Here is a 22,855-nt window from a genome sequence, read left to right on the forward strand (position 1 = left end):
CGTCTTCCCCGCTCCAAGAAGTCGGCTCAGCGCGTCGCTGCCTAGCCTACCCCTTTTCGGATCAACACGCCACCAACCTCGCCGCTTCTCAACCATCATGACACAGGCTGCTACTGCATACCCAGGTAGCATGCGCAAGGCGTTCTACCGATGACGCCGATATATAACGTATGACTGTTTCGTATTTCCTGTTCACTTACTCAATTCATTCAACGAATCAACTGTGTCGCATCGCAAGAAATATGCTCCCTACAACTCCACAAGTTTCCCTCCCAGTTATGGAAGCGCAAGACCCGGCGGCGAAATGGATTGAGCTTTCTGCAGTCCCAGTCAGCCATGACGACTGGATTGCACATGTCGCTGCCCATCCAAAGGCGCCGATGTGCGACCTCGTCGAGCCATACAAGGCATACGATTCTAAGCTACGCGAGATCTTTGCCCAGCAACTCGATCATCCTGCTATCGAGACGCCCAATGTCGTTCCGGTATTTGCAGGCCGAGAACAAGAACTCAAGATACGCGCTCGTAACCTGGACAATGAGTCAGAGGCTGAACATGAACGCTATCTCATGCCTCTCGGCAAGGCAGATCGCAAGCCGTCCGGCTCTCCAGCAGTCGTGCGGTCACTTGACGAGTTCAGAACCAACTTTCAGCTGTTTTCGGAATCATCCCTTGTGGACATGGACTGGTCCAATGTTGTGGTCGCGGGTAGCGCCGTCGTAACCTCGTTGCTACCTGTACCCGAAGAATACACTAGCTCAAAGCGCGCTCTGCGCGAATACTACCACCAGCAGCTAGCGCCAGCTTCTGACGTCGATCTCTTTCTCTACGATCTTACCGAAGAGCAGGCTGTCGAGAAGATCAAGCAGATTGAACAACGCATCAAGGACTCCATCTTGACTGAAACAACTACCGTTCGGACGAAGAATGCCATCACCATCGCTTCTCAATATCCGACCAGACACGTTCAGATCGTCCTGCGTATCTACAGATCCATCTCCGAGATTCTTACGGGTTTTGACGTTGACTGCTCCTGTGCCGCATACGATGGCAAGCAAGTCTACGCTAGTCCCCGCGCGCTCGCTGCCTATATGACGCAGATCAACACCATTGACCTGACGCGCCGCTCACCTTCGTATGAAAGCCGCCTGTCAAAGTATGCACGTCGGGGATTTGAGGTATACTGGCCGCTCCTGGATCGTTCGCGCATCGACCCTACGCTGTTCGAACGCTCATTCGGCCGTACTCTCGGACTGGCAAGGCTACTAGTACTTGAGAAGTTGCCGAAAAGCACCGATCGTGACGCCTATGTTGACCAGCGCCGTGCAGAACGTGGTAGACCAGCCATCGACCGGTGGGCTAGACAGAAGCTGAGGGGCGATATCAAGCAACAGCATGATGAAGACGTTGCCGAATGGGTCGAAACTGACGAGGTTAGCGACTACCACACCTTCACCATTCCCTATGGACCGAAGTTCCACGCTCGAAAGATCGAGAGGCTATTGTACGCGAAGGACTTGTTGCTCAATGCCGAGTGGAATCGACCCAAGGAGCGAGAGACCACTCTGCACCGACACCCTGCTTTCTTCGGTAACGCAGCCGATGTGATTGAGGATTGCTGCGGCTATTGTCCTGAGCCTATCACAGGCGAAGACCAAGAGATCGCGGAAGACGAAGGCAAGATCTACGTGTCGGGCACATTGTCTTTCATCAAGGACAACCCCGGACGGCAAGCAATTGGCTCTTTCCACCCACTCACCGACGATGACTGGACCGAGATGGCTTACGTTGGGAATACTGCACGACTATGCCAGGCCATCGTTGAAGGAGATCTTGAACATGTGCAGGACTGGCTAAGCCAAGAGGATGCAGATCCCGACCGTAGAGACTATACAGGGCGTACCCCACTCCAACTCGCAGTCGCAACCTCAACTCGGCAGATCGTCCAAGCTCTCATTGATGCAGGAGCTCGCATTGTCGCTCGCCTCTTTGACGGCAAGACCGCCCTTCACCTTGCTGCTATGCGCGGTGAAGTCGAGATGGTCAGAGCCCTGCTTGTCAAGAGTGACGCTAACGAAGAGCTGGAGATGGAGAAACAAGCCCTCAAGAAGAGCAACCAGTCTCAGCCGGCAGTTGCCAGTCGTACAAGTACCGACGACACCGACAAGCAGATGAGCCATGACGACAGTGAAGATGAAGACATCGACATGCTTGACGAAGATGGCGAGTCTGACAATGCCGATGCAACGACCGAGGGCTCCGTCATCAACATAGATCACAAGAAGTCGCAAGATCACGACAACCTCCCAGACGATGCCAAGGATGACGAACCTGATGTATACGACGTCAATGTACTCGCCTGGGATGCACCAGTATCCGCGCTTCATCTGGCTATTGCGAATGGCCACACAGAAGTTGTCAAAACTCTCGTGCAGGAGTTTGGGGCGGATGTACTGCTGCCAATCAAGCTAGTGTATAATAACAACAAGGCTCCGCGCGCGGCAATCCTACCGTTGGTCCTCGCATTGCAGCTTTCGCCCGGTAAAGCCGAGGAGATGACCCAATTGCTCATCAGTCTCGGTGCTTCACCAGCGCAGGGCGACCTCGACCACGTTACGGCATTGCACTACTTTGCCGCGCATGGCGTTGATCTGCTCAAAACTATGATATTAGCGAACCAGCCTGCCTCACAACAGGCTGTGAACCACCTCATGTTAAGCCCCCACAAGTATAGTCCATCTGCGAGCAGCGCTCTCAAAATAGCCATTGAACATGGTGATGCAGCCAGTGTCGATGCACTTCTGGAGCTCGGAGCGGAGCCTGCGATTGATTTCGCTAGCTACATTGTTTCTGCGGAGAGAAAGTGGGGTCGTATGGGCGACAGCACCGAACACAACCAAAATCAATTCAGACAGAACGTCGAGCAGCCTGTATTTGCTGCCGTCCGTTCCGAGGTACCATCGATTGTACTCAAGCTTTTAGATGCCGGAGCAGACATAAACAGCCTCACCCCAAAAGCTTGGAGCGTGTTGAGTAACAACAACAACTACCAGGACAACAATACAGGCACCCTCTTGGATATCGTTCGTACCACGATGAGGAAGCTGCGCACGTTCATCGAGCTAGGGAAAGTCGATGGTGAGGACGGATGGCTGTACTCTAGTGGCTGGTTTGACCGTATCCATTATCATTCCGGATCTCAAAATCGCTTTGAACAAATTCCTCTAAAGGAAGACGCTGAATATCTCCAAGAGTTGCAACCGGGTACATACGCTCACTGGATGGTCAAAGCACAATTCGAAACCGCCAAGAAGACTTATGAGACAGATCTCAAAGCTCACGAGGAGTGGAAAAAGGCCCAGCAAAAACCCAACGGCACAAATGAGAAGAAAGCGGCTGTTCAATCGGTACTGGACGATTTTGGGGCGTTAGAGACCGAGCTGTTGAAACGCAACGCGAAGACCTTCAAAGAACTCCATCCGGATATCGAACTTGATGTACCTCGACCAAGCCAGTATGACCATTGGGGTAATCAGAACCAAGACCCACCGAAACCATGGAGTCCATCACTGACCTTTCGGCTTCCGGATCTGACTGACGAACGACGAGCCGCTTATCTCAGGCTGTTCCAGGCTTGCTGGAGTGACGATCTCCCTACGATCAAAGAACTGACCCTAACGATTTGGGGCGAGAATCAGAGTCCTTTGAAAATCGCCGTCCAAGACTCGCAGAACTTCTCGCCGTTCTCTATTGCGATTATACGGAAGCACTGTGGAGTTGCTCGAGCCATTTTAGAGATTGCGTATGCTCAATACGCGCCCGAAGAGAAGCCAGTGGTCAAGCACAGTCTACATCCAAGAGACGAAGACGAGGACAGTTGTGATGACGGCGACGACCATTACCAGATATATGCTGAGATAGTGGACGATCGCTTCACTATCGAAAACATTGGAGAGGTGCAGAACCAGGTCAAAAGCAATGTGCCACCACTCCAACTGTTGTCATGGGATTGCCGAGTTTTCAAATTTCTCAGTCACGATGATGCATCGACATCCACATGGCTTCCGCCTCCAGAGTTCTCGAGCAACAGACAGTATATGGGCACATCTCCGGTAACTGGCCTTGCTCAGCAGGAGATTCCTTCAGTCAAGCGACCGAGAAACCTCTTTCAATTCGCAATCTACCTAGACAATGCCGATTTGCTGCAATTCTTGATTTCCAGGGCGGAGGAATACACCCAACACAGCGCCGAAGCTGATGAGGAAAACGCTGCCAAGTTCTTCCGTTTCAATGAAGCTGACTTCCTCTACGCCATCCGCCTTGGCCGTACTCGCGCATTAGATATGATTATCAAGAGCACTGGAGCTGGAATTCCCTTGGACGATCTGGTCAAAAAGAGCGGCATTGAGATCTCTGTGAAACCAAAGTACTATCAAGGGTTATCCGTCCACGGAAAGAAGCGAGCGGATTGGGCTAATCAAGGGAGAGAAGTCCGGCCCAAAGCAGCTGGGGCGCAGCATCCGCCCTTGCTGTATGCCGCTTCGTATGGAAGCCTGGAGAGTGTCGAGTGGTTCGTGAGCGACACAGCTTTGCGCTGTTACACAGAATTCGCAGACAGGCATCGAGACGATGTTCGCATTCAAAACTTGGCCAAGACTGAACACGGCTTGCAGTCGTCCATCACCAAGTGGCTCGACCTGCGCTCACACCTGCTGCTTCACTCGGTGGTCCTTGGCAACACGAATGCAGACTCTCTGGCTCTCCTCCGCCATCTATGTAACACCCATCCCAAGGCACTCGAGCACCGTTCTGCGAGCGGTATGACGCCTTTGCAGCTTGCATTCGCTCTACATCGTGTTGAGATGGTCAAGGTCCTTCTGGAAGTTGGAGCTGACCAGACCGCACGCGACAATACCAGAGCAAACATCGTTCACTCCCTCCTCAACAACGTCAACCGGCAAAACAAAGGCCCAGAAAGTGCCAGGGAATTGCTTGGCCTTATCGATTCCCGCCTCTTATCCAGCTTGTTCACCGAGCGCACGACAGACATGCCCGGCGCAGCTACGCCTCTTGCGCGCTGGATACACGTCGTTTCCATCGGCAACGTGACTGTGCCGTACAATGGACAAATCCTCAGCGTCATACTCGAGTTCAGCAAGGGCGAGGACCTGAGCGTCGTCAACGGCGAAGGCGATACGCCCATGCACACCATCGTGCGCCGCGGTAACGACGCGCTCCTCCGAATCATGCTCGAATCCCGTCCTGACCTTCTTTTCCGCGAAAATGCTTCAGGACGCACGCCCTTCGAGATGGCGGAGGATGCATACTTGGCCAAGGATGTGTTCAGCAACCCTCCGTCTCTGTTGGCTTCTGGCCGTTCTCGTCACGGACGACGGATTGTCAGCGTGCTCAGACAGGATCCGAGGGTCTTTACAGGAGAGTCTGACGACTTGCGCTCTGCCGAGGAAAAGGTGTTATCGGTCTGCAGGGAGTTTGCGGAGAAGAATCAAGGACATAAGAGGAAGCTGGTTAGTCTGGTCGAAGCAAATGAAGTCGCGAAGAGATTGGCGCTACGACAAAGCAGTGTTTCTGAAGTGGATGAAGACGCTGTGCTGGGCGAAGAATCTACCGCAGGCGACGAGGTTGATGCATGGTTCCAACAGGCGATTACTGCGGATCATCCGCCCGTGTCATTTCATGTACCTGGGCGGTTATCGGAATGAAGCGCCGATGTTGCTAGGCAGCAAGTCTTTTTCACAAGACTGCGGTAAGAACATTGTGCGCGAACCACGGTATCCGTAGCCTGAATGCGAAACGTTTATAGAATCTAGGGTGGTTGAAGCATATATAGGTTAGCAGGTCGTAGAGAAACTGCTCGACATCCACTACTTATTTTCCACGCGCTAGTTTCCGAACCCCCCTTTCCGATTCGGAACATGTACCCCACACGCGATCGGCCAGCATCCGCCCGCCCCTCAATAATGACGCTCTTCGTGCCAACTCGAGCAAGTACCGAGAAGAATGAGGGGTCATGATACATGATATCCAATCCAAACCCAGCTCTATTACACCAAAACCTGACCATACGATCACATTCCCCTCTTCCCGTTCGAAACAGAACGCGCGTACACACACACACGCTGGTTCTCATCGCAACAAAAGCTTCTACTTCTTTCGTTCTCGTAAAAACACAAAGCACCATAGCATCACCACACCAAACATGTCCGGCCAAAAAATGAAAGCAGTGCACTACGAAGGCCCTTTCAAAGTCTCAGTCAAAGACGTCGAGCTCCCCAAGATCCAGCACCCAGACGATGTCATTGTCAAAGTCACCACGGCAGCGATATGCGGTTCGGACTTGCACATGTACCAAGGGCGGACGGCGGCAGAAGCCGGTCTCGTGTTTGGTCACGAGAACATGGGTACCATTATCGAAGTCGGGTCGGGTGTGACGCTGTTGGAAAAGGGCGATAGGATCGTGTTGCCGTTTGTGAGTATGAACGTGTTCCGGGACGCATGTGTGTGTGTAAGAAAGTGGAGAGGCTGATCCGATGGCGATGCGAAGAACGTCGCTGATGGTAGGTGTCGCAACTGCGAAGAAGGCAAAACGGCTTTCTGCACTGGGTGAGTGGAGCGTTTCTGGAGCGGGCGTTTTATGAGGAAAGTCCTAATTTGTGGATAGGGTGAATCCGGGCTTCGCCGGCGGAGCGTACGGCTACGTAGCCATGGGCCCGTATCAGGGTGGCCAAGCGCAATACCTGCGCGTCCCGTTTGCCGACTTCAACGCATTGAAACTGCCCAAAGGCACTGAGCACGAAGCCGACTTTATCCTACTCGCGGACATTTTCCCAACAGGATGGCATGGACTCGTGCTCGCGGGATTCCAGTCCGGCGAAAGCGTCGCAGTGTTCGGCGCAGGTCCTGTCGGTCTCATGGCGGCGTACAGCGGGATCCTGCGAGGTGCCAGCAAGGTCTTTGTAGTCGATACAGTGCCTGAACGGCTGGCAGCTGCAGAGAAGATTGGATGCATTCCCATTGACTTCAAGAAGAGCGATCCTGTTGAACAGATCATCAAGCTCAACGACGGCATGGTAGACCGTGCGGTCGACGCGGTCGGGTACCAGGCTGTTGACGCGTCAGGCAGCAAAGAGAAACCAAACATCGTCCTAGACCAGTTGATCATGGTGACGCGACCAACAGGTGGCTTGGGCATTCCAGGCTTGTATGTGCCAGCCGACCCAGGCGCGCCGGATGAACAGAGCAAGAAAGGCCAGATTCTGATCTCATTCGGCAAGCTTTTCGAAAAGGTATGTTTGCCCGTGTCTTGTACTTGAATATCCACTGCTGATGACCTCAGGGCTTGCACCTTGGTACCGGGCAGTGCAATGTGAAGGCATACAATAGGTATCTGCGCGACATGATTGTATCGGGCAAGGCCAAGCCGAGTTTCGTTGTGTCGCACGAGATCAACATCGATGAGGCGCCGACAGCGTACGAGAAGTTTGACAAGAGGATCGAGGGGTATACGAAGGTGTTGATCCATCCGAATGGACCGTTGAACTAGTGGGATGTATAAGCATTTATTCTATGCCTTTTTTCCTGACCGAGAAACTCACATCCGCGCGTTTGGTGTCGCTTTGACGCGCTCTAATATGCGATCGAGCCTGCAGTTGACTAACGTTCCCACCACATGCTAGTACCGCTGCATGGCAAAAGCTCCGTCATCAACCAGATATGCCTTGACGATCTTGACCTCCTCGACAGGGCGATCTTCCTTGTCCGTCTTGACCAGCCCCAGCTTCTTCACAACCTGCATCCCGCTCTTGACCCTTCCGAAGATGGTATGCTTGCCGTCCAGCCACGGAGTCGGCGCCAGCGTAATGAAGAACTGCGAGCCATTGGTATTGGGCCCGGAATTGGCCATGCTGAGAATGCCTGCGCCCGTGTGCTTGAGCTGAGGGGTGATTTCGTCCTCGAACTTCTCGCCGTATATGGATTCACCGCCCCGGCCAGTGCCCGTGGGGTCGCCTCCTTGAATCATGAAGTTTGGAATTATGCGGTGGAAGATGAGGCCGTTGAAGTAGTTGCGCTGCGCGAGCGTGGAGAAGTTTTTGCATGTTTTGGGCGCGTGCTCGTGGTACAGTTCGACGACAATGGTGCCCTGCTCTGGTTAGCAAGACGATCGCGAGCACGAGGAGGGACACATACGATTGTGGTATCGAGTGCGACGTCGGTGGCCATGGTGAGAGTGCGGGAAAGTGTATGAGGACTGTGATGGCAGCTCCGCGCCAGCTACAGATTCCATGTGAGCCTGAAGCACGGACCGTATCACCAGCCACACCTGCCTACGCCACCATGACTAGCGCTGAGTGATGAATCACATCACAGCCAACGAACCCTTCTGACGTTTGGCAACCACAACCCCGACAACAGGATATGGATCTTTCGACCTGGGCACTGCCACAGCTATCCAAGCTTCTGCCTCTTGACGACGAGTCGCTTAAGCAGATTATATCTTACGCAGAATCGCTATCGCCCAAAGAGTCGGCCGATCATCTGCAAAACCTTCTGGGAGACAGCCCGCAAGCACTCGAGTTCATCACTTCGTTTAACAACCGGAGGAAACCAAAAGCTGCTGCTGCTTCTGCCCCAGCCCATTCATCAAATGACATCTCAGAGGTACCGCGGGCCAAGCCAAAGAAGAAGAAGCCTGGTTTGAACAAACTGCCGCCACCGCGGCAGCCTGAGAATTATGGAAACGTGTCTGGTGCCTATCTCAAGAAGGATGAGGAAGACTACATGGCTGGTAGCTCAAAATCGAAAGCTGCCAAATTTGGCCTGGAACAGCCTGATGGGTTGCAGTTACCAACCATCAACACCAATACGTCATCGGGAACGTCAACTCCCAAATCTCGTGGTGTGTCACCTGCACCGCCAGCGTCGAAGAAACTTCCGGGCCAACTCATTTCCGACACGAAACCGAAAGCCAAGGCAAAGGTCAATGTCACGGGCGGAACGCCAATGCACGGCGCTTCCACCGCACTCAATGATCTAGAGTCCGCGATCAGGGCGCTCGAGATCCAGACGAACCCCACCCTAGCCTCACAAGACAACACCAAGCGAAAATGCAATTGCATGGCTACCAGACATCCCTTGCTCGAAGCCGCACCAAACTGCCTCAACTGCGGCAAAATCATCTGCGTAAAAGAAGGCATCGGCCCCTGCACATTCTGCAACTCTGCCCTCTTCAGCGCCCAAGACATCCAATCCATGGTCCGCGTCCTCCGCGAAGAACGTGGAAAAGAGAAAATGGCCGCCAACAACGCAACCCAAAAACGCGCCGACGTGTCCCTCGCGCCCCGCCCCTTTTCCACACCCAGATCCTCAAATACCCCGTTATCCTCCAACCCAGCCTCGGACGTTGAATCTGAAAACGAGAAATTGGTACGAGCGAAGCAGCACAGAGACAAACTTCTCGCGTTCCAGGCACAAAACGCAAAGAGAACACAGGTCCACGATGAAGCTGCGGATTTTGAAACGACGAGCGCGGGACTGAGTATGTGGGCTAGTCCGCAGGAACGCGCGATGCAGCTCAAGCGGCAGCAAAAGGCGCTAAGAGAACAGGAATGGAATGCGAGACCGGAGTATGAGAAGAGGAAGGTCGTGGCGAGTATCGATTTGAGTGGGAAGAAGTTGGTGAGGAGGATGGCGGCGGCGGAACGGCCGGTCACGCCGGAGAGTGAGGACGAGGGAGTTGAGGAGGTGCAGCTGCAGCAGCGGCCGAGAGAGGGGAATGGGTTGAGTAGTGGGGGTGGTGCGTTTAGTAGGAATCCGTTGCTGGGAAGCTTGATTAGGCCGACGTTTAAGGTTGAAGAGGGGAGAGAGGGTAAAGGGAAGGAGAGTGGGGGTGAGAGGAAGCAGACGTGGCGGAGGGTGCAGGACGATAATGATGATAATGAGCAGTGGATTCTGGATGGGGGTGTGTATGGTTCGAGAGCGGATAATGTCAGCTTGGAGATGGATGGGCTGAGGTAGTTGTTTCTACTCCGCTGGTAGCAGCAGCTGCACTTTTTGCAGTTGGTCATGGTATCGCTAGGCTCTTCCATGTGCAAACGCGCTGAGTGTCTCTGATTCGTCCACTGCTCTCACCTGCGCCTCAATGTGGTCAAGCTGCGTTTGCTAGCTCTGTATTCCCGTCTCTCTCCTCTCTCACCTCTGGTGATTCTTTCTCACTCCTTACAGAACACTTCCTACGTCTTTCGATATCCATCTCCAGTACAATTGATACGTCTTGTATCAATTTCCAAAAGCACGTTGCGAGAGGATACTCCAAGACCATGGCACCATCTACTTCTCCACCCAGGCGCCAGGCATCTCCGATCGGCCAAGCATCGCGCGACGGCATCCAAGCAGCTCGTGGTATGATCCAAGGACCGAACCGTGTCACTCGCCTGCCGGCGTCGCCCAGGGAGACTGCGTCAATCAAATGTAGTCAATTGCGCAAAGCGAGAACGCGTGCCCAAGAAGCCGTACACGCACTGCAGTCTGAATTGCAGGTAATAGAAGGTCTTGAGGACGATCAGGCCACCATCAAGGACACGCTGAATATGGAAATCAACAAGCTGAAGACCCGCCTTTCTTTCGAGAAGCACTGGAGCTCTTCGGAAAGTAGTAAGGCAAAGCACACTTCTGACAGATTGGCTACCCAGGTCAAGAAGCTGGAACAAGAGCTTGTGGATGCCAAAGCAAAGACCGTTGTGGATGACGAAGCCAGGAACGAATTAGCTGATGCGCATCTTGAGATTACGGAGTTGGAACAAGAGCTCAAGCAAGAGAGGGCTCGGTGCTCTGCAAACTGCGATGCGAAGCAGGAGTTGGATGAGCTGAAAGCAAAGTTGGTGGAGATGGTTGCTGGCGCGAAGTTCAAAGAATCGTGGGATTGAAGAGTAGGGTGACCGTGCCGAAGGAAGTTACGGAGGGTTACGAAGTCATATGGCAAAGTTTTCGATGGAAAGGGCTTTGTGGAAAAGGATACGAACTTGGTTATCAGTACACTCTACTGTACAAGCCAACCGGCTATGGCTGTCTAGTTGACAGCAGGTCTGTATTTAGTCTTCTACCCTCCCTTCATCAACCTTTCCCTCAGTCATCCACTCCCCAAGATAGCTTGGAAACTACCAGCATCAACATCCTTTGTAGTTGTTCCCCAACTCATCTCGAACTTCTCTACCGCTACTTTACACAACAAACCCTCCGCACACGCGTGTATGATCCCTCTACACCAACTTTCCTACTCCGCCTTCTTCCTCTCTTGATGACTTTCAAACCACTCCGGCTTACAAAAAAGCGCAAAACTTCTCCACGCTATAAACGGCACGAACTGCCCAGCTGTAGCCAATAAAGAACTCTTCGGGATGCCTCCTTCCATCCTGAGCGCTTGCCATACCAACACCGGCACAAAAAACAATTCCCAGCCGAGTATGAAACGATACAACGTCTTGCGCGATTCGACCGCGGCTCTGTTGTTGAACGCGTAGAGGCCGACTCCGGCGCCGACGAAGATGTTTGCGGCACCGTACTGCTGGGTAATTTGTAGTGCTGTTGTCGTGATTTGGGTGATAGCTGTATCCAACACGCGAGACAGGTAATGGCGCGGGAAGAAGAGGAAGTAAGAGCCAGCAGCGACTGTGAAAATGGATTCGAAGGCAAGAGCGCCGCGGATGATGTTGCCTGAGGTGGAAGGGCTGGCTCCTTGGAGGGAATGTGCGGGAGGTGACATTTTTTGGTGTTTGACTTTCACGAGTGTGTAGAGTTGGCTTTGGGCCACTTGGTGGAGGCCTATTGTATGGTGTTTGAGTTCAGGTAGGAAATCGGGAGTTGACGGAAATTTGTGACATTATATGTAACACGAATGCACCAATTCGCTTTTGTAAATGACCTGTTGAATTACTGTACCTGATGCACGTGCTGCTCATATGCCAAGCCGCCATAACGTTATGCTCAAGACGAAAAGGGCAAGGCGCGCCCGATTGGGGCGGGGCCGATATTTGGACCCAACCTCTCCATTACCACCCCGCGTGATCATCCTCCCACACGCATGTAAACTCCTTGTTCTCGGCTGCAGCTTAACGAGAAGCATAATGTCTTCTCAACAAGCTCCCGTTCCGTATGATCCAGAACGCAAGCGAGTTCTCAATGTCCTAGCCCAACGGAGATACCGTAAGAAGTCCACGCGTGTTACTTCTTATCTGATCCTTATCCTGTCTAGGTCAACGTAGGCGAGAGCGGTTACGATTCTTGGAGACGGTGCTTCATGCCAGTGGTGCGAACGCAGTATGTGGTCTGAATACAGAGGTACAACTTCAACACTCGGCAGAGCCTCTAGCCCCGGAACCATGCGGCACCGACAGATTTCGCAGCAATCCTGTTTACGATCCATTTCAAGGTTTCGAAAATACAGCAGTAGATGCGCCCTCTATGGGCCTTGCGCCATGTGATATGCTCTTCAGCACGTCGGCAAGCTCGTCTTCATATGTGGGCAATCAGTTCGGCATTGACCCCATTCTATCTTATGGTATGCCCCAACTAATCTGCAGCTAAGATCCTGCCACGGATGTGCCCACTGACTTAGTCTATAGCAAATGATGCTCGGAGCTATACCTCAACGTTCGATTCACAATTATCAGCAGAACTCCAAGACCTCGAAACTTCCCAGTTCACCTTCCCATCAGAACACATCATTGATATCCCAGGCTTCAAAACGATGGAAGTCTCTCTTCGAATCGCACAGATGCTTGGTATTGGAGATGAGCTATTAGATCTCTCTAGAAGCCGGGTCCTAGACGTATCGAAAATTTCTGTCCCTTTGGGAGATTTACCCGAAAACTTACGTCCGACGGAAGCACAGCTCTTATTACCACACAGTCCAATGATAGATATCCTTCCTTGGCCATCTGTTAGGACGAAGCTTATTTGTCTCTTCAGCCAGCCTGATCAGCTCAGACCGCCTATCGCAAGAGGCACCACGGGTATCATGCGGCTGTTGTATAGTATTGACGACGAGTTGGAGGGACTTCGTGTCGTATCTGACGCGAATGAACAAGGGTATAATGTAAAAGGTTGGGAGGTCGGACAAGCCGTGTTCAAAGACTGGTGGTGGGTGTTGGATTCGAGAATTGTTTCCAACTCAAACCGACTCAGGAGCATGAGAGGAGCCCCCACATTGGAACTTCCGCCACCGTAAAAAGGTATCTGCGTTGTAGTCGAAGCCATAAAGGTCGCACGGGTCAATTCGCCCCTTCTGCGCAACCGATTGACTAGAGCATGGTGAACAGAGGCGGGAAGGTTGCTATGACGCAGGGTGCGGGCTCATGGCGTTATGCCTGGGATACACGGCGCCAAGGATCGAGCTGATTCGTGCACAGCAGATGCGAATCCGAGGCTGAGGGAGTCACTCTGCTTGTAGCAGTAACATGTTGGCCTCCTCATCCATCGTATCACTCTTCCAAACCGTATCTGGCCTCCCGAAATGGATCGATGATGCTCTTCGGGTCCTCCGCAGTACGAGACTGCAACTGCTCCTTCGTGAGTTGCTCAGTTACCTTTGATTTAGAGAGGCAAGTTCGTACCCTAGCAGAAGGAAGGAGAAGACGGGAAAGCAGCAGTAGAATAGAAACGAAACGAAAAGAAAATTGGTATATGAAAGAATTAATCGACACCTTGAACTAATGGTTACTAAGAGTGATGGAAACGATAACACTTCAATACAAACTATGATCTACTATAACTATATTAACACGATAGTACGCGGGGGAACATGATCCGAAGTAATTAGCCCACGCCATCCTCCTATCGCCAATGGAGTTTGTGATACGTTGCAAACGATATTATCATCATTATGGCGCACCGCGGTCAAATAGACGATTCCAGTGCGCACGTATGTGTTCGTCGTGTGTTCAACCTTTTCTATACATATACCTCGATTTGGTTTGACCATCAACACTTCGCAGGACACATGATGAGTAAAGTCGAATAAGACGTAACCTCTAGTCAATGTGCCGTTGCCGAGCTGAATTGTGCAATGTTTTTCAACGCCAGGCGTGACCTTGTCTTCAGCCTGAACATCTGTGATAATTGTCACTGGCCCTGTCAGGCGGACAAAACTCTCCTTGAGTGCGCCAAAGGGGTCAATGCCGTCGGGAACGCTGCTGCATTCTTCGAGACGAGCGCAGTACTCGACTTCTGGGAGGTCGAGCCAGTGCTCTATCTGTCCGTTCACGGACGCCCAAGACCACGATGGTGCAATCCATCTATGTCGTCTTCTCGGTGCTCGGGAATCTCCTTCCACGGTTTCTGGCGAACTCGGTTTGACCTTGGGGTGCCATAGAAGGCCATCCACGAAATGCTGTTTCCACAACCCGGCGCAGTACACATCACCAGTAAGTTGCTGAATCTTCTGAACTATGCCGGATATTGCTGGAAAAATGTCGGTCTCGTACGTGACTTGGCGTGCACTATAAGAATTTACGAAGTCGACCCAGAAATCTGCTCTATATCGTTGACTCATATTATGGGTCAAAGATTCTGCGATTGATTCAAATCGTCCGGAGGGGATGGGACCATTGATTTGCTGGTGAATCTCTTCGGTTGCATAAATCTGATCGCATCTCCAGGTCATCTGTTCTTCCTTGAAGCTTAGGACACGGTTGGAAAGAAGGCTTTCTTGAGCAGCCCATGCACGACGATCTAAAGGGTTAGGATGCTAAACCATGTCAATTTCCAATAATCATCAGAACACGTGGTTAATGACTAACCGTGTATGGAAGCCATCGAGACGGTTGGAGATATACCTCGAATGAGCCCTCATGATCTTCAACGTCTATACAGATTGGGGATCCGACGTTGCGAAGACCAAGAAACCCTTCTCTGCAGTGCTCTGCTCGTGAAGCAGCTAAGGTCAGGTACGCATTGGAGTAATATCTGCCATGCGTGCAGCTTCCTTTTCCCAGTCTGCTTTGCAGTCTTGCAATATGCACAGACAATCAATCCAGATGTATCTGAGGCCCATCCATCGCACAATCATAATGGCATCTTGTAAGGTCTTAGGTAGTGTGTCAAAACTGATAGCGAATTGATGTGCTCGCAAATTGGTCGTAGTGGTGGTCGAGGGTAAGCTAGCGCCCCAGCAGTAGCTCAAGGTCGCATAACGTCCCGTCTGGCCATGTGAAGTCTGGAGGAGCTTGCAATTTTCTTCCTGGAACAATTCCCGCCATTTACAACACTTGGCAAGCGTTTGTCTCGGCTCAGGTAGTGCGCCCAAATCCAAGACTCTTGTCGGTAGTGGAACAAGTCTGGTCCTAAGATGAGAGCACTTGGAATGGCTGTTGTTGCATTCGTCTAGCCAGAGTAGCATTAGGTTCAGTGTGTTAGGGTGAAGTGTCTCCCGGAAAACGACATTCTCGAGTGGGCTCTTCAACGAACTGTCTGCATGATCCAATCAGTTTCTGTGCACTCGTTTTCAGGTGTAAAGGTTTACCGATAGTTTTCCGGAGAACGAGTTTTAAATACCAAGTCTTTCTTCCACGGGGGTCGCCTAGGCTAAGGAGTATGTGAGGATTACAGTGTCGATCGGTACGTAACTTCATCCAAATCATAGGATTCCGCGAAACGGCCGTCTTGGCTTCTTCCCATGCCACGAATTCAATCGTGTTTCGCATGTACCACTCTTCATCTTTGATACTAAGCAAGACGAGATCGCATAGTCGGCACGTCTTAGCACGAGACACCAACTCTGAAACAGTACATCGTCGCTTATTCCATGGAAGGTGGTCCGAGAACCTTAGTGATGTTCGTCCGACTGAATTGAACCTGAAACCGTCGTGCACGATCCCTTCTCCATCACGATTGATGAGTTTTCGAAATGGAATAGATTTACAAACGATACATAGAGACATAGCTGCGAATGCGATACCCGTAGTATGTGGTGTTCTTCTTCTTCGTTGCAACCTTCATAAAGCGGGGTTGCAGCTTTCTCATAAGGTGACGTGCACACTAACTTCATCTAGCGCCCCATACTATCCAATGACAGATGTGGCTTGAAGGATAGTATTGAACATGTGAAATGCAAAGCAATAAGTAAGAAACTTGTTCTTCATGTCTTGACAGGTCCTAGTACTGTACAGATATGCCGAATGGTAGACTTATGAGCACTTTTGGCGATAACCCGACGCATTATCCCAATGACATCAACCCCGCATTCAACCTGCTCAGTCTTGCCCTAACCTCCTTCACCCTGTCTCCTCCCACCTTTCCCTCCGGTATCTGCTCCAACTCCGCTACATCCCTCGCACCCTCCGCCTCTCTCCTCTTCCTACTATCCTCCTTGTCAAACCTCCTCCTCCACATACCCACGTAGTTGACAGCCGCCTGCCTCACCCAGATACACCACCACATATCCCTCGCCCACTGCACGAGTTCGTCATCCGTCGCACCAGCATGCTTTGCGTCCGTCCACTGCATTTGGAAGTTCTTCTCGCGCGGCGCGGGAGCGAGGGAAAGGACACCGGTGTCGGGGTCGAATAATGTCCAGCGGAAGAGACAGAGTAGCTTGGCTGAGGGCGACATGTTGGCCGGTGGGGGGGACGGCGTGAATGGGACTGTTGGTGTGCGTGGAAGGGCATCGATATACACTGGTACATCTTCTGACTGAGTAGGGGAGAGAGCAGTGAAGAACGACGAGATAGGTGAGCAGGGCGGGGTAGATGTGGTGGCGATGGATAAACTCGGTGTGAGTAGTGGGGTTGAAGGTGGTGTCATCTCGCCGGTTACTACAGATGAGAGTTCGGGAGTGACAAGTTGTTGATGCTTGACGACCATGGTATGTTGAGGGATATCGTTGGTCCATCCATCCGTGCCGGTTGGTATGGCTTTAGTAATGAGATCTCGTAGTCTCTGCTCCTCGCACTCTTTGGCCCAAGCAGCGCGCTTATTGTAGTATTCCGTGGCGACGTGAGGAAACATGGTGAAGACTTTCTCGCGGACGGCTGCCCTGATACGGTTATACCATGCATAGAGATCATCGTCGATGCGCTGGCTGGCTTCGTTGAGACAGTATCCAGGGTAATGCTCGGGTACCCATTCTTTGATGAAAGGCGTCCAATGCGGCGCGCGATCTTCAAGCCGATCATTGTACTTTTCCTCAGCCAATCGTGCGGCGAAGTGACCTGGGTGGAAAAGCCAAGAGCTAGCAATCTGCTTGTACATCTCGTCCTTGCTCTTGAAGCCAGCATTCAATATCCTCCGATCCAGGCCCACGATTCGTAGCGCATCTTTCGGGTCCTTGCTGATCCATATCATGCTTCCGGGGAAGTTCGTCTCTTCAATCTCTTCGACGCGGATGTGTATACCTTCGGGGTCGATGGTAAGGCCGAGTGGCTTTACCATACTTCCGATGATCTTGCTGTTGCTTGCGTAATTGAGCTCGAAGTGGCACCAACGAAACAGCTCGGGCTTGAAGCAGACCTTGACGTCGATCTGAATGAAGTAATTTTCTTCGCCGTGGGGAGCGTCGATGGCGAAGTACATGCAATCTGGGGTGAGACAGCCGCGGCGCCCGTGGGTGGTATCAAGAACTTCTTTGATGAGACAAACGGTGCTCTGCCATGGAAAGCTGTCGATGGTGGTGTTGTATGGAGAGTGTAGAGGCTCGCAGACTAGAAAGTCGACGTCGCCGAAGTCTTGCTTGCCAGGCATTTCAGTTGGCACAACGACTTGGGCGAAGACAGTCTGCAACGCAGCGGTTGCCTGTGCTTTGACCTTTTCGTAGACAGCTGGAGAGATTCGCGGACAGTACAGTCCTTTGAAGGCATGGCCACCCATCTTGTGCTGTGATCGACGAGATAAGCAGTATTGGGTGTTGTTCAAACGTGTCGAAGAGGGTAGGAAGACGAAGAATATGAGCGATAGGTGGGATCTTCTTATAGTGATGTATCGTACTAGGCAGTCTCTAGACGAAGTAAAGGTGATGGAAACTGAGTGATTTCAGGTGCAAGTAAGAGACACTTGGTCTATGTAGCGAGTGCTTGAAAAATCCCGCAAACAATTGTACCGCCATCGTGAAAATTGTTTGCTATCTTGCACTTTTATTTGCGGGAGGTCTCTTTCGCGAGCCTCGTTACGTATGAGGCACGTAGATCTCGGAAGTTGTGAGAGGCTCGTTAATTGTGAGTCCCCGCTATACCATCGTTCAATGGATGGGAACGACGGTACTGTGCTTTCTTTTAGTCATATTTCTACATTAAGTCCAGTAATACCTTTGTTTTGAGTCCAATCATACCTTCACTTTGAGAGTTAGCACGTGTGAGACGAGGTACGCCGAACCGACCTAGAGCTATTTTGTCTTCACTGCGATACGGCAGTCGATGAACCGCGACGGTACGGAAACATCTCTCGCTCCTACCAAGACGAGAAGTAGCCTTTCGTAATTGCGCGTAGTAGAGAGCACATATCCAGCTTGTATCGCGCAAAGCCTTGGTGTGGCACGACTTTCGTGAACTTGGACATCTCCCAGCCGTACGACTGCCTGCTAGAGCATGTCAAAATGGTGCGCATACTGGCCATATTGCCTACTCTGAACCCAAGAAGATCATTCCACTGCCTTCCATGTTACGTCGACGTCTCTTGATGCCTGCAGTCTCAGGACAAAGTGCGCCTCGTCGGCAGCCTTTCAGCATGAAGTTCACAGCCACAGCTGCAGCGCATTTATGCGGCGTTGAGGAAACCGTTGGACGAGGCTGTCCCATTTCACCTTCACCACGACCGCCCATGCGGCGCAGTAACGCCACAAGCGCTAAACCTGAACACATATCAGCACCACAACCACACTCACCACAGAGACAACGCAACCATCTCACACCATGGCAATGGCACGTCTCCAAGCAATTCTCGCCTGTCTCCCTTGCGGCACCACCGAACCCGCCGACGAAACCTACCCCACCGAGAAAGCCGCGCTCCTCTCCGCCGCTCCATCCAACCCACGCCCTGCCGCCGAGACCGCCAACGATGTCGTCGCAACACTCCTCACCACCTCCCTCATCGGCCCAGCTTTGCACATGCACCTCGACTCTGTCGTCGGCGCAGCAGGCTGGCGCTCCAACATGGCCAAATACGTGCTAGAAAAACTCACGGCCGCGCTCCAAGCGTCGCACGAGAAACTCGGGCCAACCATCCGCAGCGCGTACCAGCGCGCGTGGGAAGCAGCGCAGAGCATCGAAGGCTTCGTCATCGAGCACCCCGTCATGTGCACCGTCATTGCGCTGGGCGTACTTGCTGTCGTTGCGCCGTGGGTGCTCGAAGCGCTCGGTTTTGCAGAGTTGGGGCCAGTTCAAGGTACGTGTATGAATATGCGTTTTTTGCTTTCATTGCTCCAGTCTCCTGCCCCTCCGTGCTTTCCTTGATTGTGGGTGTTATGCGATGGGAAGGGAAGGAGGAGGCGATGGCGGACAGAAGCGAGAAGATGTGTACCGCGGAAATTTGGCAAAAGCAAAGGCCACGAGAACCAAAGAACGATAAAACATGTACCTTTTTTTTTCGCGAATGGCGTTCTATATGCGGTAACTGACGCGACGAACATGCAGGTACCTTCGCTTCCTGGTGGCAGTCGTCCTATGCTGGCCTGGTACCAAAGAACTCGCTATTCTCCTTTTTCCAACGTCTGGGAATGGTCAAGTGGCACTGGGTCCTGGTATGAAAGGGCAAATGGGGCTTGGTTTTTTGTTTCTCTCCGCTGTTACTATTTGCTAGGAGGTTCCTTCCCGAGAGGATTGATTTTTTCAGGGAAGCGGGGGCAAGAAACCAGATACAGAACGGGTATTGAAGGCGCCGATATAGCTTTGAGGCCGAAAGGATTCGGTTCATCTCGCGAATCTTGCTTGCATGACTGACATGTGGGCGCCTATATCGTATCGATTCCTTGCCTAAAGTCCTCAGGCCCTATAGTGTTTGTCGCCAGCCGTCATCGCAATCTCGCAATCTCCTTGACGACGACGTCATAGAAGCTAGTTATGTCATACCCACCTCCAGAACGAACAGACTGCAAAAACACAGTTTCAAAACAACACAACGGTTCCCGTCCCGCGCCAAAGTCAACAAGTAACAAGGTTGCTCGCGATAATAAAACACAGACATGACTGAAGCGCACCGTGTGTGGCACCAAAGGGGAAGCTTTGCGGGGGAGGGCGAGAGAAAAGGCCCGTGTAGATAGGGCCGCGTAACTCGTACGCGCCCACGCTAAGAAGAAAACACACTGTCAAACAATAGCCCGTGTTCCCTCCCCCCTAACCGTCCCAACTACAGTAGTAGTCGCGCCAAGTAAGTCCCGCATGTCACGACACCATCACCATCTACCCCACGCACGACGGCTGTCCGCGGGAGGGGCATAACGCGTCTCATTGGCTGTTTTGGATTTCGGGACGCCTCAACGTCTTTTCCTTGGTTTGTCGTGCTTGTCTACGCCATCGCGATCGCTATGCGACAGCGACAGCGACTACATGTCCTTGGAGCCGGAGCGCTGAAACACAACAAGAATAATCATACTGGCCGCCCACCTTGTAGCGCGCTTGAACCCGTTCTCGACGCACCGTCGATCAGGGTGCTGTGGGCGGCATGGTGCGACGCTGTGATTGCATACCGCAAGAATGGAGATGGAGATGGAGATGGAGATGGTGGTGAGGAACCATGGCCATGGGTTCTCGAGTACTTTGGCACAGGCCTCACGGCGGCTCAGAAGAAATGTTTGACTGGCGATGACGATCTGAAACGCGCAGCTCCTCTTGCAGCGGACGCGGTTTTGTTTGGTACGGCGATGCATGATGGGCTGAGGGGGTATGTCGTCAACAGCGGTAACTGGGACGCGGACGCGGGCGCGGACGCGGATACTAGTGCTGCCACCACGCGCGCAGAGCAGAAGATCGTCTTATTCGGTACCGACGTCGAGATATCCGACGGCGTACCAGAAATCCAGACGTTCTTCGCACGCAAAAGCGGGTTGACGGCGGCCACCATCACAGACGTGAAGGTCGATGCCTCGGGCTGCATATCGTTGTACACGGCGGCGGCGGCGCCTGCATCTACAACGGGAACCAACGATTCAGTTCTGTGCTTTGACAGCTTTTCGCATCTCCGCCAGTATCTTGCTTTTGCTCCTCGACCCGTCTCGCATGCACTGCAAATAGCATCTCTCCCGTACACACCCACTTCCCCGCCCCAATGTGTCATAAACGCTACGACGTCAACAGCTCTAGACGCCGACATGCACGTTTGGACTGCGACCAGAGATCCTAGGTATCCAAAGTGCTTGGGCCGGTCGTATAATGGCGGGCTCGACATGTCTCCCTTGCCTTATTTAGAAGAGTCATGCATCGTCAAGGTAGCGGCGGGCGGTTACATGAGTGCGGCGGTGAGCTCGGACGGGGAACTGTTTGTCTGGGGTCAGGCGTGTCCTGGAGCAGGTAAGGAACTAGATGTGCTCAGGGCTAGTGGAGGGGTGGAGGTGGAGGGCACAGGGATTGGTGTTGATGGGGAGCAGGATGAGTTTGTCAAGTGCTTGGATGTGAGGATCGATGGACAGGAGGCGAGGGTGTATGATGTCGCGGTTGGCCATGGACATATTCTGGTGGCTGTTGAGTTGTGTGGAATGGGAAAGGAGACAAGAAGCGTTGTGTTTGCAGCGGGAGATAACAGTCAAGGCCAGCTTGGTATTGAAACCGGTAGAGACTTCAAGGAGACTTTCCAAGAAGTCGCATCGTTGCGGAACAAGCGGATGGTTCAGTTGAAAGCGGCTGGATGGTCAACATATATCGTATCACTCGAGGAGTAGCTGTGCAACATCGTATGCTTTGTGTTTTCAAGTAGACATCGATTTAAGCATTTTAATACAAGTAAAGAGATTCAACCTGGTATGTCATGTAGGAGGGATATCGGCGCACTGCTCTGCTCAGCAAAGGCAGCCACCACAACGCGCAGATCCTCCACAACAGTATGCCAGAAATCGCAAACGCGTAGCTGGTCCCTGTTCAACATTGAACGTCGGAGCATCCGCGTCGACCTGTCCATCATGAACGCCCGCCGCTGATTCTGGTAGTGGTGGCAGATGTTCGTTGAGCTCAACAGCAATGGCCGTCGTGACCGTGATGGAGCCGGCTCTGCTGTCATCTCTCGAAGGCAAACTCACTCTCTGAGGTTTCTGTGAGACTTCATGGGCTCTGGAAGCCAACTTGTTGGATCTGTGCGTGGTGAGGTGGGTGACGCGGCGTGGAAGGATGCACTCGAACAGAGGACGTAGGTGAGGGCAGCATGCCACAATGACCCCAGTGCTTATCTGGGCGACTGCCCACATCAAAGTGGCGCCTATACCATATGTCACGTCGCCTTCGTATGCAACATCAGTCAGCGAGTCGATGCGAAAGCCACCGATGAATATGTTGCTGAGATGGTTAGTCTCGGCGAGTTAAAAAGTGTAGGTACTGCTCGCACAATAACCCGAAAGCGAACATGAAGGAGACGGCCAACTTGTGTGATCGCCGCAGCCTCAGATGCCAGACAACATAGTGTGGTGAGCACCAGATCAACGCATCAAGACCCACTCCCAGTATGGCTAGAGATAATACGTAGGGTTTCAACTGGAAGCAATGATCGGGATTCTCCAGAGGCAGCATGTAGTTGTGTTTCCACGAACGACAGTGAAGCGCGACGACGAGGACAGTCCCAAGTGCCAGGGCAACTGCCGCAACGATGCAAAAGTATGCTGAGTCAGATTAACAACCGCGTGTGTATCGGAAGTGTGTGATAGTCCGGGGTT

General features: G+C 52.4%; 8 protein-coding genes across 8 annotated transcripts; 6 read left to right on the top strand and 2 right to left on the bottom strand.

The window, feature by feature from the left end:
• Positions 1 to 278: 278 nt before the first annotated feature.
• ACET3X_008785 (uncharacterized protein) lies at positions 279 to 5,723 on the top strand (the record flags this gene model as incomplete). Its single annotated transcript, XM_069455235.1, has 1 exon — positions 279 to 5,723. One exon carries the CDS (start codon positions 279 to 281, stop codon positions 5,721 to 5,723), a length of 5,445 nt encoding a protein of 1,814 aa, XP_069302862.1.
• Positions 5,724 to 6,220: 497 nt separating this feature from the next.
• Positions 6,221 to 7,334, top strand: ACET3X_008786 (uncharacterized protein; the record flags this gene model as incomplete). Its single annotated transcript, XM_069455345.1, has 3 exons — positions 6,221 to 6,490; positions 6,566 to 6,624; positions 6,683 to 7,334. 3 exons carry the CDS (start codon positions 6,221 to 6,223, stop codon positions 7,332 to 7,334), a joined length of 981 nt encoding a protein of 326 aa, XP_069302863.1.
• Positions 7,335 to 7,353: 19 nt separating this feature from the next.
• ACET3X_008787 (uncharacterized protein) lies at positions 7,354 to 8,241 on the bottom strand (the record flags this gene model as incomplete). Its single annotated transcript, XM_069455456.1, has 4 exons — positions 7,354 to 7,560; positions 7,617 to 7,647; positions 7,701 to 8,161; positions 8,209 to 8,241. The coding sequence occupies 4 exons, from the start codon at positions 8,239 to 8,241 to the stop codon at positions 7,354 to 7,356; spliced, it is 732 nt and encodes a 243-aa protein (XP_069302864.1).
• A 195-nt stretch (positions 8,242 to 8,436) lies between these two features.
• ACET3X_008788 (uncharacterized protein) lies at positions 8,437 to 10,035 on the top strand (the record flags this gene model as incomplete). Its single annotated transcript, XM_069455567.1, has 1 exon — positions 8,437 to 10,035. The coding sequence occupies one exon, from the start codon at positions 8,437 to 8,439 to the stop codon at positions 10,033 to 10,035; it is 1,599 nt and encodes a 532-aa protein (XP_069302865.1).
• Positions 10,036 to 10,337: 302 nt separating this feature from the next.
• Positions 10,338 to 10,943, top strand: ACET3X_008789 (uncharacterized protein; the record flags this gene model as incomplete). Its single annotated transcript, XM_069455677.1, has 1 exon — positions 10,338 to 10,943. The coding sequence occupies one exon, from the start codon at positions 10,338 to 10,340 to the stop codon at positions 10,941 to 10,943; it is 606 nt and encodes a 201-aa protein (XP_069302866.1).
• Positions 10,944 to 12,140: 1,197 nt separating this feature from the next.
• ACET3X_008790 (uncharacterized protein) lies at positions 12,141 to 13,694 on the top strand (the record flags this gene model as incomplete). Its single annotated transcript, XM_069455709.1, has 3 exons — positions 12,141 to 12,219; positions 12,269 to 12,574; positions 12,639 to 13,694. The coding sequence occupies 3 exons, from the start codon at positions 12,141 to 12,143 to the stop codon at positions 13,241 to 13,243; spliced, it is 990 nt and encodes a 329-aa protein (XP_069302867.1). The 3' UTR covers positions 13,244 to 13,694.
• Positions 13,695 to 16,230: 2,536 nt separating this feature from the next.
• Positions 16,231 to 17,877, bottom strand: ACET3X_008791 (uncharacterized protein; the record flags this gene model as incomplete). The annotated part of the gene is made up of 1 exon (XM_069455720.1): positions 16,231 to 17,877. One exon carries the CDS (start codon positions 17,875 to 17,877, stop codon positions 16,231 to 16,233), a length of 1,647 nt encoding a protein of 548 aa, XP_069302868.1.
• A 1,037-nt stretch (positions 17,878 to 18,914) lies between these two features.
• ACET3X_008792 (uncharacterized protein) lies at positions 18,915 to 19,747 on the top strand (the record flags this gene model as incomplete). The annotated part of the gene is made up of 2 exons (XM_069455015.1): positions 18,915 to 19,386; positions 19,635 to 19,747. The coding sequence occupies 2 exons, from the start codon at positions 18,915 to 18,917 to the stop codon at positions 19,745 to 19,747; spliced, it is 585 nt and encodes a 194-aa protein (XP_069302869.1).
• Between the last annotated feature and the right edge of the window lie 3,108 nt (positions 19,748 to 22,855).

The sequence above is a fragment of the Alternaria dauci genome, chromosome 9 (assembly GCF_042100115.1).
Source record: "Alternaria dauci strain A2016 chromosome 9, whole genome shotgun sequence".
In the NCBI taxonomy this organism is placed as follows: domain Eukaryota; kingdom Fungi; phylum Ascomycota; class Dothideomycetes; order Pleosporales; family Pleosporaceae; genus Alternaria; species Alternaria dauci.